Source organism: Pseudorasbora parva, chromosome 19 (assembly GCF_024679245.1).
Source record: "Pseudorasbora parva isolate DD20220531a chromosome 19, ASM2467924v1, whole genome shotgun sequence".
Taxonomy (NCBI): domain Eukaryota; kingdom Metazoa; phylum Chordata; class Actinopteri; order Cypriniformes; family Gobionidae; genus Pseudorasbora; species Pseudorasbora parva.
This window is the reverse complement of record NC_090190.1, coordinates 32,135,339-32,149,492: the sequence shown is the minus strand read 5'-3', so window position 1 is coordinate 32,149,492 and position 14,154 is coordinate 32,135,339. Positions and strand designations below refer to the sequence as shown.

At 37.4% G+C, this 14,154-nt stretch overlaps 1 protein-coding gene across 4 annotated transcripts in view; it reads right to left on the bottom strand.

The window, feature by feature from the left end:
* Positions 1 to 9,333: 9,333 nt before the first annotated feature.
* Positions 9,334 to 14,154, bottom strand: part of cnot3b (CCR4-NOT transcription complex, subunit 3b) — a 31,684-nt gene continuing 26,863 nt past the window's right edge. For all 4 annotated transcript variants that reach the window (XM_067425587.1, XM_067425590.1, XM_067425588.1 and 1 more), the window contains 5 exons: positions 13,738 to 13,834; positions 13,492 to 13,648; positions 11,901 to 12,033; positions 11,116 to 11,241; positions 9,334 to 10,827 (listed from right to left, as the gene is read on the bottom strand). In XM_067425587.1, the coding sequence (XP_067281688.1) occupies positions 10,729 to 10,827; positions 11,116 to 11,241; positions 11,901 to 12,033; positions 13,492 to 13,648; positions 13,738 to 13,834 (612 nt within the window). In that variant the 3' untranslated portion in view covers positions 9,334 to 10,728. The remainder of the gene's footprint in view (positions 10,828 to 11,115; positions 11,242 to 11,900; positions 12,034 to 13,491; positions 13,649 to 13,737; positions 13,835 to 14,154) is intronic.

Genomic DNA, 14,154 nt, shown 5'->3' with positions numbered 1-14,154 from the left:
GGAAGAATCAACTGACGCTCGTTCGCAGACTGGCACGCGCTCATGAGATTCTAGCGCGCGAGAATTCACGAACATCCTTTAAAACGGGCCGGATTTTAACTTGTCTCTTTCCAAGAAACGAAGAACAGAATGACAGTCAAACTATAGAGTTTAGCTCTTCCATTTGCGTGACAGAAATGTATGGAGAGTGCTGTGCCAGTGGTTTCTGTGGTAACCGCAGCATCCCATGACAATAATGGTTCTTGATTGATTCCGCTTATGCGACGTATATGTATTATGACCATATTTTCGTGTATTTACATTTTTCCTGCTCTGTAATGCTAACATTTGCATTCATATTAGGGAAATGGAACGAATTTGTATTTAATTTGTAAAGTTGGCCCATTTGTTTAACATTTGTCATAAAAAAATTCTGTCAAAAAATAATTTAAAAATCTATGGAAATTTGTACTGTAATTTACACTAACTGAGAAATTGTAATCATGAATTATTATTATTGTATTAATAAAAATCATGAGAACAACTATTGTGAGAATGGGAATACAAAAAAAACATAATTGGTGGTGTCTCATGAAAATTATTATAATCACACACTATCTTTTTTGAGGATGAAATGGGACCTTTTTAAATAGTGTTTTTATTAAAAAAGGCTATGCATAATATTTCTATAACATTGTATAATAATAAGATATGGTTTTATTTTTGATCCAGTCACACCACACACGACTGCAAAACAGCAAAAATGTGATTATAATTGTGAAAAATAAAATGAGATCTAAACTTTTCACTCTCTCATATATTATCTGTCAATTATATACATATATTTACTCCTGAGTGATTCAGTCACCTGGATGTTGATTGTGATTGAATCAGAATGAGTTCTTTTAAGTCACTTGGCCTACAGTGAATGCGTTACCTCGAACACTAGCAGGAGTAATAGAGACGCCATGTTGCATTCATGTGAGGTCTTGGAAAGCTGGCATTGGTTATCTCTTATTGTGGAAAAAGGCAAGATGGTTTCAGGAGGCGCTCTGGAGGACAAAGCATTGTTCTCAACTATCATACCGCAGGCAACACACTTTAGGACATCAGGGTATGAGCATTGCGATCTGCAGTGACGTGAGAGTGAATGTTTGTATTCGGGGCATGACAATGACTCCCTGGGTTGCTGGAGGCAATGGTAGGGTCAGCCTTGTCACTGTGGGAGCTTCATGGTAGTGAACCTGCCAGAAGTGCTCTAACTTCGCACACACAAACACGCTCTCACACACACAGCCAGATGACTCAAACGGTCCTGCAGCCGTTGGCCCAAACCGAATGCGTCACAGAGCCGCACACTAAAATAATCACACGAAAACACGGAATCACACGCTCACACATGCGTGAACAGAGGAAAAATGTGAACAGCAGGTTCAGGTGTGGGAAAAGTTCGAGGATGCCGTATTGAGCGGTTAAACACCGAAGCATACAGAGTTCAGAGGTTTTGTTCAGAGTCAGAATCTTTTACACAATGAATAATATATATATATAATTAGTTGTTAACTTTAGGTATTTGTATAGTATTAAGGAATGTAGAACATGGCCAGGCCAATATCCTAGTAATATGCATGCTGATATATGCAACTAGTTAATAGTGAGAATAGTGCGACCCAAAATACTAAACCAAGCATTTATTTCAAAGACAGACAGGAAACATTTTAAGCAAAACATCTCACTAGTTCAGTCTGAAGTAAAACACCAGATTTATTGTTTAAAATGAAATGAGGACTGCATTGGACTGGATTATGTTCACTTTATAGGTCCACAAAAAATCCTCTTGGATAAAAAGCAAGCAAATATGAATATGGATATACTCCAAAAAGTGAAGCTACACTGTAAAAAATTACTGTAAAAATACGGGACATTTTGTACAGTAATTTACCGTTCTTCATTAATACAGCTGAATACTGTAAATGAGGCAGAATTTGACCAACAAATGAATAACGGCAAGCTACTGTTCAGTTTTACGGGATAATACAGTATTTTTTATATCATAGTCACATGCTTGAGTCTGCTCACAACTCATAGGAAAATCAGGAAGCATCACATCTCATCAACAGGCGTGCAACCAAAAAGGATTACCATAACATTTAAGGTTTAACATTACATTACTTTAATATTTTATTGTGAGAAAAGAAGAATGAGAAGAGGATTAAGTTAAGGAAGAATTTTTGCTCCGATTGTGACCCTGCCAGCACAGATCAGACGACGGTGCATCACCAGCATGTGGCTTTTCACTTCACCAATTTATCAAGGTAAATGCAAACTGAAAAAAAAGTGTTTATTTGTAACTGACTTGATTTTTTATCGAATCTACATCAGGTATTGTTTTTTTGTTTTAAATGTGCACTAAAGCAATGAGACTAGCAGTCACTGCTGGCTGCCTCTGTTTTACATAGTCCTACCATTCGTTGAGAGATTAAAGATTGTCTGTGTTAAAATGGTAAGATTATTTTGTTGTGTAGGTCTGTGGATTGTAGTATAAAAATGCTAATGTGCAACATATGTGGTAAGACCCGCAGCAATGCTCATAGTTTTTTGCTGAATGCAAAGTGTGGTATCCCCGAGTGCATAATACATTTTTCTATGTTTTCAGCCATCAAGTGTCACACATAGAGGCAATGATACTCTGTGCTGATGTGAGTTTTGCTTAGTATTCCACTTGTTTAGTATTTACTTCATTCCTATTGTGACTGTATACACATTTTCATTTCACTACATAGGCAACCATTTTTCTGTTCTACAGATATCTGCCACTGCAGCAGATGCTGAGCACACCCTGACCCTCCTGCGTCCACTGATACTGCTAGGTAAGTGTCACAAGCAAGCATGGAGTATAAAACAATAAAACAGAATAAAACATACTCTCTAGTTGTTCTTTTTCTGTGTTCAAAGAATATTTTAAAGAATGTTGGTAACCAGACAGTTGAGAGTAGCTATTGACTTCTATTGTATTTTTTGTTTCTACTATGATAGTCATTTGGGTCTGTCAACTGTCTGGTTACCATCATTCTTTAAAAAATCTTCTTTTCTGTTGAACAGAAGAAAATAACTCATACAGATGATACTCAGGTCTCTTAATGCCTCAGATCTTTTGATGCAAAATTTGATTTGCAAATACTGTCCTAATGTCAATAACCTAGAATATTTAGGCCTATATTTGAATGCAGTGTGTTTATGTCTAAAGTGCAATTAATATTTACTTACCTCACTAATATGTTATATTTCTGTGTAATTATATTGTAGATGCTCTATTTGTGTGAACCCCAAGAGAGGAACAAAAGCCAGCCAGGCAAAGGTGGTGTCCAAGCAGACAGGGACGCATGTGCAGAAAAAGGCAACAACTGTGAATCTTTAGTCACCGTCTTAAAAAACTCATGGAGTGGGGCAAAGTCACAGCATTATGTTCTGTTCAGCCTAGCCTCACTGGTGAAGCAGAAATATTGTCATTCTATGAATGGATTTTATGTTATTAGCTTTAATAAAAGCATGTTTTAAAGTTATCTTTTGTCTGAGCCCTTTGTTTGCCAGCAATTTTCAGTGTTTTTTGTTTTAAAATGTAAATTATACATCATCAGTTTCTTGTAGTGTTGCAATATAAATATCACATTTGATAGTACTTTAATAAATGTTATTGTATTAAACCATTTATGAAAATTACAGCAGGAACACTAAAATAACATTATAACGGGAGGGAAACACCTGACAGTATTATACTGTACAGCCTATATTTTCTACAGCAGAGTACTGTAATATTTTTTACAGTATTTAACTGTTGTTTCAGATTACAGTAGGTCCACTGTAAAATTACAGCATTCTACAGGTCAAGTAGCTGCCTGCAATCTACTGTAAATTAACGGGGAATTTTTTTACAGTGTAGCTCTGAGCTTTGTTTGCTTGGTTTGATATTTAGTTTTTAATGCAGTGACATTTATTTTTGTGTGGTTTAAGGGGCCACTTTACATCTTAAAGTTACTTAAAGGGGTACTACAGCACTGGGAAGATGAATCTGTGTTTAAAGCTACACTGTGTGACTTTTTTTGTTTATTCTTAGCTAAAAACACTTAGTTCTTTCAAAAATATATCGGCTCATTAATGTATATTTACTTCTTTCAAGTAATAAAGTATTCTCGTAAGTTTATAATATGCCATTGAAAATACATACGGGTGAGGGGTTCGAATGCCGGTCGCCATGTTGCCTCTCCATCTTGAAAGTACATTAGCCAAAGAGGGACATACCCGTAAATACAAGCTTCGCCTTTCGCGTTTTAACACTAGATGACACCGTGTTGAATGTGAAGAGGGGGATTGCCATATTAATCTTGAACTAAATCGACCACCGTAGGAGTTAAAACAAAATCAGAATTGAGAGGAACAGAAACTAATATTCACTGGATGGTCATATACCTTTACACCGCTAGATGGAGGAAAAAAAAAAAATCACACAGTGTAGCTTTAAACTGGGTCATCAATGTAGTAGAAATGTGAAATTATTTTTGAATTTTGTGCCTTCTAGACTGAGAAAAGACAGAAAATGTATTTTTGTCTCATGGGGATGAAAGACAACAATTCCCAGAATGCTTCGCTACCCTGTGAGACCACTGCCAAAGCCACCAACTTCATTACTGTGACTGAGTTGGAGAAGACACTACAATTAAAACCTGAACGTGTCTGTTCAATATAATCAGTGAGTCACCGCGCGAGTATCACAGCACTGAGCACTGACTGCAGGAGTCAGATAAATGAGCTGATGAGCTCTTGTGATGAGAGCTGAGGTAATCGCGACTACACTCGCGGCATACATTCACAACGCGAGATCAGTCTGGTGCGTTTCAGTTCATGCCTTTGCAAGCTTAACTTTCTTAGAAATTAATTTGAGAAGTTAAAAGACTTACATTGCTCACCATAGCTCCGTTTAAATGAGTGCCTGCAGCTGCGAGCTCTAGGTCAATTTGCATCATAGGAGGAATTTTTCCAGAAATAAAATGCATAAATCTCTTGTCTCAGGGGATATGAGGGGGGGAAGCACAATCATTTGAAAATACTCCAGGGTTTCTACTGATACAAAGGCATATGCTAATCGCTGAAGTAACCCTTTAAAGGGATAGTTCACCCAAAAATGAAAATTCGCCCATGATTTACCCACCCTCAAGCCGTGTATATGACGTTCTTCTTTCAGATGATTACAATCAAAGTTATATAAAAAATATCCACTCTTAATTTACTTTCTAAGGTTTTAAATATGGATATTGTCCTTACACAAACACAACGATTAGCTTCAGCAGAAGGCATTTATTAACCCCCCGGAGCCGTATGGACCAGTTATGATGGATATAGATGCACTTTTATGGATTTATGAAATGAATATACTCCTAGGATGACTTGAGGGGCAGTAAATCATGGGCTAATTTTCCTTTTTGGGTGAACTCTCTCTTTATACTGTAAAATTGTAATTTTTAGAATTTTTTTTAGAAAAAATTAAAAAGTAATTTTTTTTAAAAAATGTTTTTGAAAGGTCTCTTATACCCACCGAGGCACCAGAAAGCATTTACAGCATTTGTTGTACCATTCAAAAGTTGTGGGTCAGGTCAGTAAGATTTTTATTTATTTAAATAAATTAATTAATGCATTTATTCAGCAAGTGTGCATTAAATTGATAAAAAGTGACAGTAAAGGTATTTATAATTTTACAAAAGAGTGTATTTAAAATAAATGTGTTTCTTTTGAACTTTCTATTTATTAAAGAATGAAAACCAAATTTACTGTTTCAACACTGATAATAATCATAAATATTTCTTGAGCAGAAAATCAGCATATTAGAATGATTTCTGAAGGATCATAATAGCGATTACGGAAATAGGTGCAGTTACAATAGCAAAATATGTGGGAGAGCGAAAATATAATATGACTGTATATTGTATCGCAATAGATAACACTTCATAGTCAATATTAAATCAAAACTAGTTAGCAAATAATTTGTAATTGAAAAAATGAGTGACAAAATAGTTACAAAACAGATGTATGAGATGATAAAAACGTATACCGTTAATCATACCCAGCATGAATATATGACCTGAGAGAGAGAGAGAGAGAGAGAGAGAGAGAGAGAGAGAGAGGAAAAGAGCAAAGAAGAGAAGAGCCAAAGAGAAGGCCCAGAAGAAAAGAAAGAGCCAGTGAATTAAGAAAACCAGATAATACAAGAGACAGTGTCACAGTGACAATCTTCTTTTATCTATTCCTTGACCATGTGACTGAAACTCTAATTTGAAACATTCAAACTGACCAATCAGACAAAATTTCCCGTACTGTACTAAAGGTGTGTGTCATGCCTTTAGTACAGTGGGGGAAGGTTTGGTCTGATTGGTCAGTTTGAATGTGTCAAATAAAGGCACACACATTTGGCCTACAGGCCTTCAGAATCTCATTGTCTTTAGGAATTCCAAATGGCCCTTCTGGTAACAGAGACGGGAGTTGAAAAAGGTAACGCAAATGTCTGTTCAATTCAAAAATCAAATATATTTGATTATTTTCAATTCTTTGAGGAGCTTATTTAACAAATAGTTAATAATTATAGACTATTAGTTGAATTTTAAGTCATATCAAGAAAATCAGTAAAACTATTAAGGCCAAATTGGGCTGTTTTATGATGATGATAAACTGTATGGCTCTTTATAAATACATTTTATATAAATTATATGATTTTCTTGCACATATCATATGGCTTAACCACATGGTCCGAAGCTCACCAGTCATCAGATAAGTCTATAGAGCGTCTTTATAACGGAGCCTTGAAAATCCTGGAAAAAAAGAGAATAAGGTATCTTCATTGCCAAATTCTAAGCAAATATAAGATTTTAAGTTTTGCTCATTTTATCTCTCTGCACTTAATTAAATTGGTCTTCAAATGCCTTTATAACGATGCTCCCCCACTTCTTTGCAAAATAATAACAATACAGAAAAGTGGTATACCAGATCCATCACCCGAGCAGCGTTAAAAGGCAATTGTAGTATTCCTTTCCATAGAACATAATTTGCCCAAACTGCCTTTTCATTAAAATGGTAGAATTTATAGAATTCTCTACCAGACCACTTGAAATGTATTACAACATTACCCATCTTCAAAAAACAGCAAAACAATCAGGAACAATATTGCTCACATACAGTGGGACAAAAAAGTATTTAGTCAGCCACCAATTGTGCAAGTTCTCCCACTTAAAAAGATGAGAGGCCTGTGTACCTATGGTTTTCATCATAGGTACACTTAAACTATGAGACAGAATGAGAAAAAATGAGAATGAGAAAAAGAAATCCAGAAAATCACATTGTCATATTTTTGCAAATTATGGTGTAAAATATGTATTTGGTCACCTACAAAGCAAGATTTCTGGCTCTCACAGACCTGTAACTACTTCTTTAAGAGAATGGAACCTGTTTGAGCTTGTTATCAGTATAAAAGACACCTGTCCACCTGTCCAGACTCCAAACTCCACTATGCCCAAGACCAAAGAGCTGTCAAAGGAGACCAGAAACAAAATTTTAGACCTGCACCAGGCTGGGGAGACTGAATTTGCAATAGGTAAGCAGCTTGGCATAAAAAAACAAAAAAAAAAAACTGTGGGAGCAATTATTAGAAAATAGAAGACATACAAGACTACTGATAATCTCCCTCGATCTGGGGCTCCACGCAAGATCTCACCCCCATGGGGTCAAAATGATCACAAGAACGGTGAGTAAAAATCCCAGAACCACACGGGGGACCTAGTGAATGATCTGCAGATAGCTGGGACCAAAGTAACAAAGTCTACCATCAGTAACACACTACGCCGCCAGGGACTCAAATCCTGCAGTGCCAGACATGTCCCCCTGCTTAAGCCAGTACATGTCCGGGCCCATATGAAGTTTGCTAGAGAGCATTTGGATGATCAAGAAGAGGATTGGGAGGATGTCATATGGTCAGATGAAACCAAAATAGAACTTTTTGGTAAAAACTCAACTTGTCGTGTTTGGAAAAGAAAGAATGCTGAGTTGCACCATACCTACTGTGAAGCATGGGGGTGGAAACATCATGCTTTGGGGCCGTTTTTCTGCAAAGGGACCAGGATGACTGATCCGTGTAAAGGAAAGAAAGAATGGGGCCATGTATTGTGAGATTTTGAGTAAAAACCTCTCTCCATCAGCAAAGGCATTGAAGATGAAACGTGGCTGGGTCTTTCAGCATGACAACGATCCCAAACACACCACCCGGGCAATGAAGGAGTGGCTTTATAAGAAGCATTTCAAGGTCCTGGAGTGGCCTAGCCAGTCTTCAGATCTCAATCCCATAGAAAATCTTTGTAAATCTGTGTTGCCCAGCAACAGCCCCAAAACATCATTGCTATAGAGGAGATCTGCATGGAAGAATGGGCCAAACTATCATAAAAAGTGTAAAAACCTTGTGGAGACTTACAGAAATGGTTTGACCTCTGTCATTGCCAACAAAGGGTTTGTAACAAAGTATTGAGATGAAAATTTGTTATTGACCAAATAATTTTCCACCATAAGTTGCAAATAAATTCTTTAAAAATCAGACAGTGTGATTGTCTGGATCTTTTTTCTTTTTGTCTCTCATAGTTGAAATGTACCTATGATGAAAATGACAGGCCTCTCTCATCGTATTAAGTGGGAGAACTTGCACAATTTGTGGCTGACTAAATATTTTTTTGCCCCACTGTATGTAGTTTTTCCATTACATTTTTTGCTTTCTTTTTAATGTTTTTCATTTAATTGTATCTTTATCTCATGTTTAATAATGTTAGTCTTTATTTTTATTTTAACTAAAAGCCCTACTAGGGACAAGTGTCTTAGTGTTTTTAGCTAAAGCTAATTCACGATGCTATGATGCAGATTTTCCCATCTGCGTTCTAAAGCGTCTCAGCTTCAGCTCCATTTCCACACTAGCAAGAAACCATGAGCGATCACAAACCAAGAAAAAACACAGATGCTCTGACTTTCAAAAACCCGTCCCTCACTCTGCTTCCATCCTGAAAAAAAGAAAGCATAATGATAGAAACAGTAAAAAGTCCTAGTGCTCATGGGACTGTACATCAGCACTCTTGGAACAGCGCTCAGCTAATCAAATCGGAAGACTGGAAATAACTATTAAAATGGGACTAAATTAAAATGATAATCAATTTCTTCACAAGGCAGTCAATATATTATGTTACTGGAAACCGTCTCACGAGAGCAATGTAATTCCAAACAGATGCTCGGCGATAATGAAAAACCCAGATGCCCTCTTTTTGAAAAGTAATTATTTTATTTATATTTTACAGTCTTGACTTTCATTGCAATGCTTTATTTTCTCCGTGTTTTTATTTTTTACTCCAGTCCACTTTTGCAAGTGTAATTTTCCAAGTCGTTTAAATGGTTTGGGGTGGGGATGAGGGGGGTCAACAGAAGGAGAACAAATGTTCTGTACAACACTTTTCCAGTTAGGAAAAAATATATATTTATAATTCACATTTCTGCTCTCTTCCACACGCTCATCAAGAAAGATAAGCGTTACGATAAAAACAAGGTTGTGTGCGTGGCCATTTAGTAAGGTTGGGTTTTTAATGCCCCATTCTTGCTGAATTGTAAAGAAATGTCAAAATGACTGACCACATTCCTCTTTACAGCATGTTTTTTTTCCTTAAATTATTTTCATGATTGCTAATTTATACAGCACAAACAAACCAATAAGGGGTACAATACGTCATAAAATGCTGGAAAATGCATGAGTTCCACTGTGAAATCAAAGAGTGAAGTTTTAGTAGAATTTGAAAGACATGCACGTCTACTGAAACTCTCAAAAGCCTGTCGCTTTTAAAAATTACCAGCGAGAATTACCCTAGTAAATGAACATATTCATTATTCCCTTTCTGAGTTCAAAAAAACCCCTCTGTATAATAACTGAGAGTCACAAACCTGATCTGGGTAACGTACTTGGCCTCCTGTTTGTTGTCTACAAACAAAAAAAATAGTGTGCTTGAGCTGGCAAGAGACTCGTTCCGACTCATTATTTGGTGCCACAGTGATATAACGATTACGAATATCAATATTTGAGTTTGGGACATATACTTGCAAGCTTTTCTGTATATTAACACCTGTGCTTTAATTGGAGCCAACAAGAAAGGGGTGTAACTACCCCAAAATCAAGCTTCCTAAGAGAAATCAGCAGCTGTTATGGCTTTGGTGGACAGATCTATGCAAGAAAATGGTTGTGCATAAGAATTTAATAGCTGATGTTAACTTTAATCGAATCATTTGCTGAATAACACAGCTGTAGCTCAGAGGACTTGGATTAGTTTGGCTTTAGGTTATCAATATCACTTCAGTGTTTTATGCAATTAGCCATGGCTAAATAATTTGTGTTTGTAATCATCTTGCTGATCGGGTGAATGTTTATTCAAGTTCTTCTTTGGCGCAAAATATGCTCCATAAAGTTCTCAGAAAGGGCCGATAAGTCTGATTGAATGAGAGGGTGGAGTCACAAAGAACACAGCTGGTGGGCGGGAGGATTGTAAAGAGTGGGAGGGGCTCCAGATGCATTATGCACCAGCGAGACATAAAACAGCCTCGCATGTGCACCTGAATGAAAGAGAGTGTACATGTGTGTGTTGATTCAGTTCGGAATGTCGACAGTAGTCCTCCGTTCTAGTTGACCATCCGTCACTGAAGGTCCCGGTCCTCAAGGTACCTGTACTCAAATGTAAATCCTTCCTTTTTCCTCTGGCCCCATTTCTCATAGTCAAAGTAAATGTATGTTCCCTGTAGAAAAGCAAGCATAACATTACAAGTTATTATTTTTGGGGTCTTATTCACAGTGCTGGGTGGGTAGTAAGTACAGGTATACAAAAAGTATACCCTAGGTTTAATGTGGCCCGGCTGAATAAAACGACTTATTTCTTAATAATTTATATTGTTTTGAACAGTAGTGTAAAACAATGTTTAAAAACCAGAAATACAACATATTGGTCGAAGTAAGCGGTTCTTGGCTAAAATATGATAAATTGGGTCCCAGAATCATAATGCATCAATTGTTACAGTGTGACTCACTTGCTCAAACTCATCAGTGATGGTCTTGGGCTCCTCGTGCCTCTGGAACCACATCATGTACTTGGTGTGGAACCTCCATGACTGTTTTTTCAAGGCCTTGGCTGCTAGATACTGCGCTTTTGTACCCTAGGGAGCGGAAAAGAACAATCTGTCATTTACCAGAATTACGCCAACAAAAAGGGACTGTAATCAGACCGCAATCCTGAAATCCCACTCAGAGATCAATAGTACCTCTATCAATGCAAGCCATGTGTGCTTACTGAAGGACAAATCAACCTATTTGCAAATACAGGGGGCGTCACTGATAGCCTAGTCCTACCAGACTCTCATACATTTCATTTGTACAAACACTCTGGCCACTCTCCATTGACAAGCATTGACTTCCTTGAAGGCAGTTACTCTGTTGAAGTTTAAAACTATTGGATCTGCCCAGAGCCACTCTGGATCTGCCATAACCAATCGTTAATGTTTGGTCGTGACTCATGTCATCTCAAACTAGCACACAACATCAGCGTCATCGTTCTCAGCCCCTCCCTCTGTTCGCTGATTGGACAGGTTCAAATTTAAATGGAGAGAATATACCGCGATCCCAGACAGAGTACTGAAGGAAAATTAAAATGCTACTTCACTGTTAACTATAAATGTGCAGACAAGCACGCACGCACGCACACACGCACACGCGCACACACGCACACACGCAGACACGCACACACGCAGACACGCACACACGCACACACGCACGCACACACGAACGCACACACGAACGCACACACACACGCACACACCTCTAAGTAGTAAAAGATGAAGAAGAGGGTCTCTGTAGACAGTCTCTGGTAGAACTCCACAGTGTCAGAGTGAGGAGGTGGCACCTGGTGGTGAAAAGGCAGTGTTGGGCAGGGGTTCCTCATCAGGTACTGCCTGTGTGTCCAAAAAGAAGAAGAAGAAGAAGAAGAAGTGATTACTTTGAAAACTCACTGAAGTAATCAATCAAAATCAGTTTGCTAGCCAAACCACTGTGATAGGATAATATATGATTTTTGTGAGGATTAAATACAGAGAACCTCATCTTTGGATGTATCATTTTTTTAGTGGCTGTGTGGTGTATTCTAATTTTTGTGGGTGAAAAAACTAGAACTTAAAGGGTTAGTTCACCCAAAAATGAAATTGATGTTATTAATGACTCACCCTAATGTCATTCCACACCCGTAAAACCCATTCATCTTCAGTCACAGTTTTAGATATTTTATATTTATTCCGAGAGAGTATCCAATTGTATACACACTTTACTGTCCATGTCCAGAAAGGTAATAAAAACATCATCAAAGTAGTCCATATGTGACATCAGTGGGTTAATTAGAATCTCTTGAAGAATTGAAAATACATTTTGGTCCAAAAATCACTTTATACTTATTAAAAAAGACTTTATTCAGCATAGTCTCCTCTTCCGGTTTTATTTTCAGTCCTCAAAATAAAGATTCAAAGGGTTATGAATCACCGGATTGATTCATGATTCGGCTCGCCAATGTCACGTCTTTTCAGCAGTTTGACAAGTGATCCAAATCATGAATCAATACGCTGATTCATAACCTTTTGAATCTTTATTTGAGGTTTGAAAACAAATGCGGAAGACAATGCTGAATAAAGTCGTAGTTTTTGTGATTTTTGGGCCAAAATGTATTTTCGTTGCTTCAAGAGATTCTAATTAACTAACTGATCAGCATCAAATTCATTTTTGGGTGAACTAACACTTTTAGAATTCAAAAATGTAATTTATTTATTATATTTAGTTAAATATACCTACCTTTGCAAATAGACATGTGCAAAATAACTAATACAAATGAAAATACTAAAATAAGTGTACCAATAGGAACATTTTGGTAAATCAATCAAATAATGTATCAAATTAAATGCACCTCTTTTTAAATAATTAAATCAATGTGGCTGCATCAGGATTCTCAAACAAATGATCTCATGAAGAATTTTACTATTTAAAGTAAATACAGTGACATGTAATTTTTATTTTATTTAATTTTTTAAAAAATTAAATCCAGTGTTAGTTATATGAAAGCAGATTTTAAGAAATGTTTCGTGCAATGTTTCCACAAAATATTACTTATTGAAAATTGTGGTTGTTTAAAGGGCTAAATATTTTTCAATTTGCAATGCCCCAAAATATCAAAGTTGCATTAGATATTTTAGAATGAATACAAGAAAAATAAATGATGACAAAATGATGCAAAACATGGTCACATTGGAGTATAAGGTTCCAGGAATTTTCCTAGACTTTGAGGCATGTGTGTAGTTGCCTGTCAGAATAAGTGAATACTCACAAAATCGTATGTGTGTGTGTGTGTGTGTGTATTGGTGTGCACTCACCTGATCCTCTCAGAGTCGGACGGGTGAGGCATGTGCGTCCAGGCGGACTCCTGCATGGCTTGCTGGTAGAGTTGCTCTTTGGAGAGGGGGACGGGGCCAAGTGGACACACACCCAATGAAGGGGGGATGCTCACCTCCGACATAGAAGACTGAGAAGCTGGAAGAGGGTGAGAGAAAGAATGTAACCAACAACATAGAAAACGAGGCAAGATAACCTTAGAGTAATGAGTACTTGTTGACACTTACCACTAGAGATATGTAGTGCAGACAGCTCTCCTTCTAACCCTGAGCCTGGGGCGACCCTCTCTACCATCGACTTTTGAGAACTCAGAGGCTCCTGAGGCTGAAGACAGTGAATGTAGAGGGGGAAATGCATTGGTCAAATCGGTCAATAAAAGTTGACTCTAGTGATTTAACATGTTCTCAAAACAGTGCTATGGGGAAATAATTAGGGATGATGAACAATCCCACTGAAAACATTGCCCAGAGCATCACACTCCCTCCACCGGTTTTTCATCATCTCACAATACATCCTGGTGCCATCACTTCCTCAGATGAATGGCCCACATGTGACGATCCATGTGATGTAAAAGAAAACAGGACTCATCGGAACAGGCAACCTTCTTTCCCTGCTCCAAGGTCCATGTCCAATGCTTATTTGCC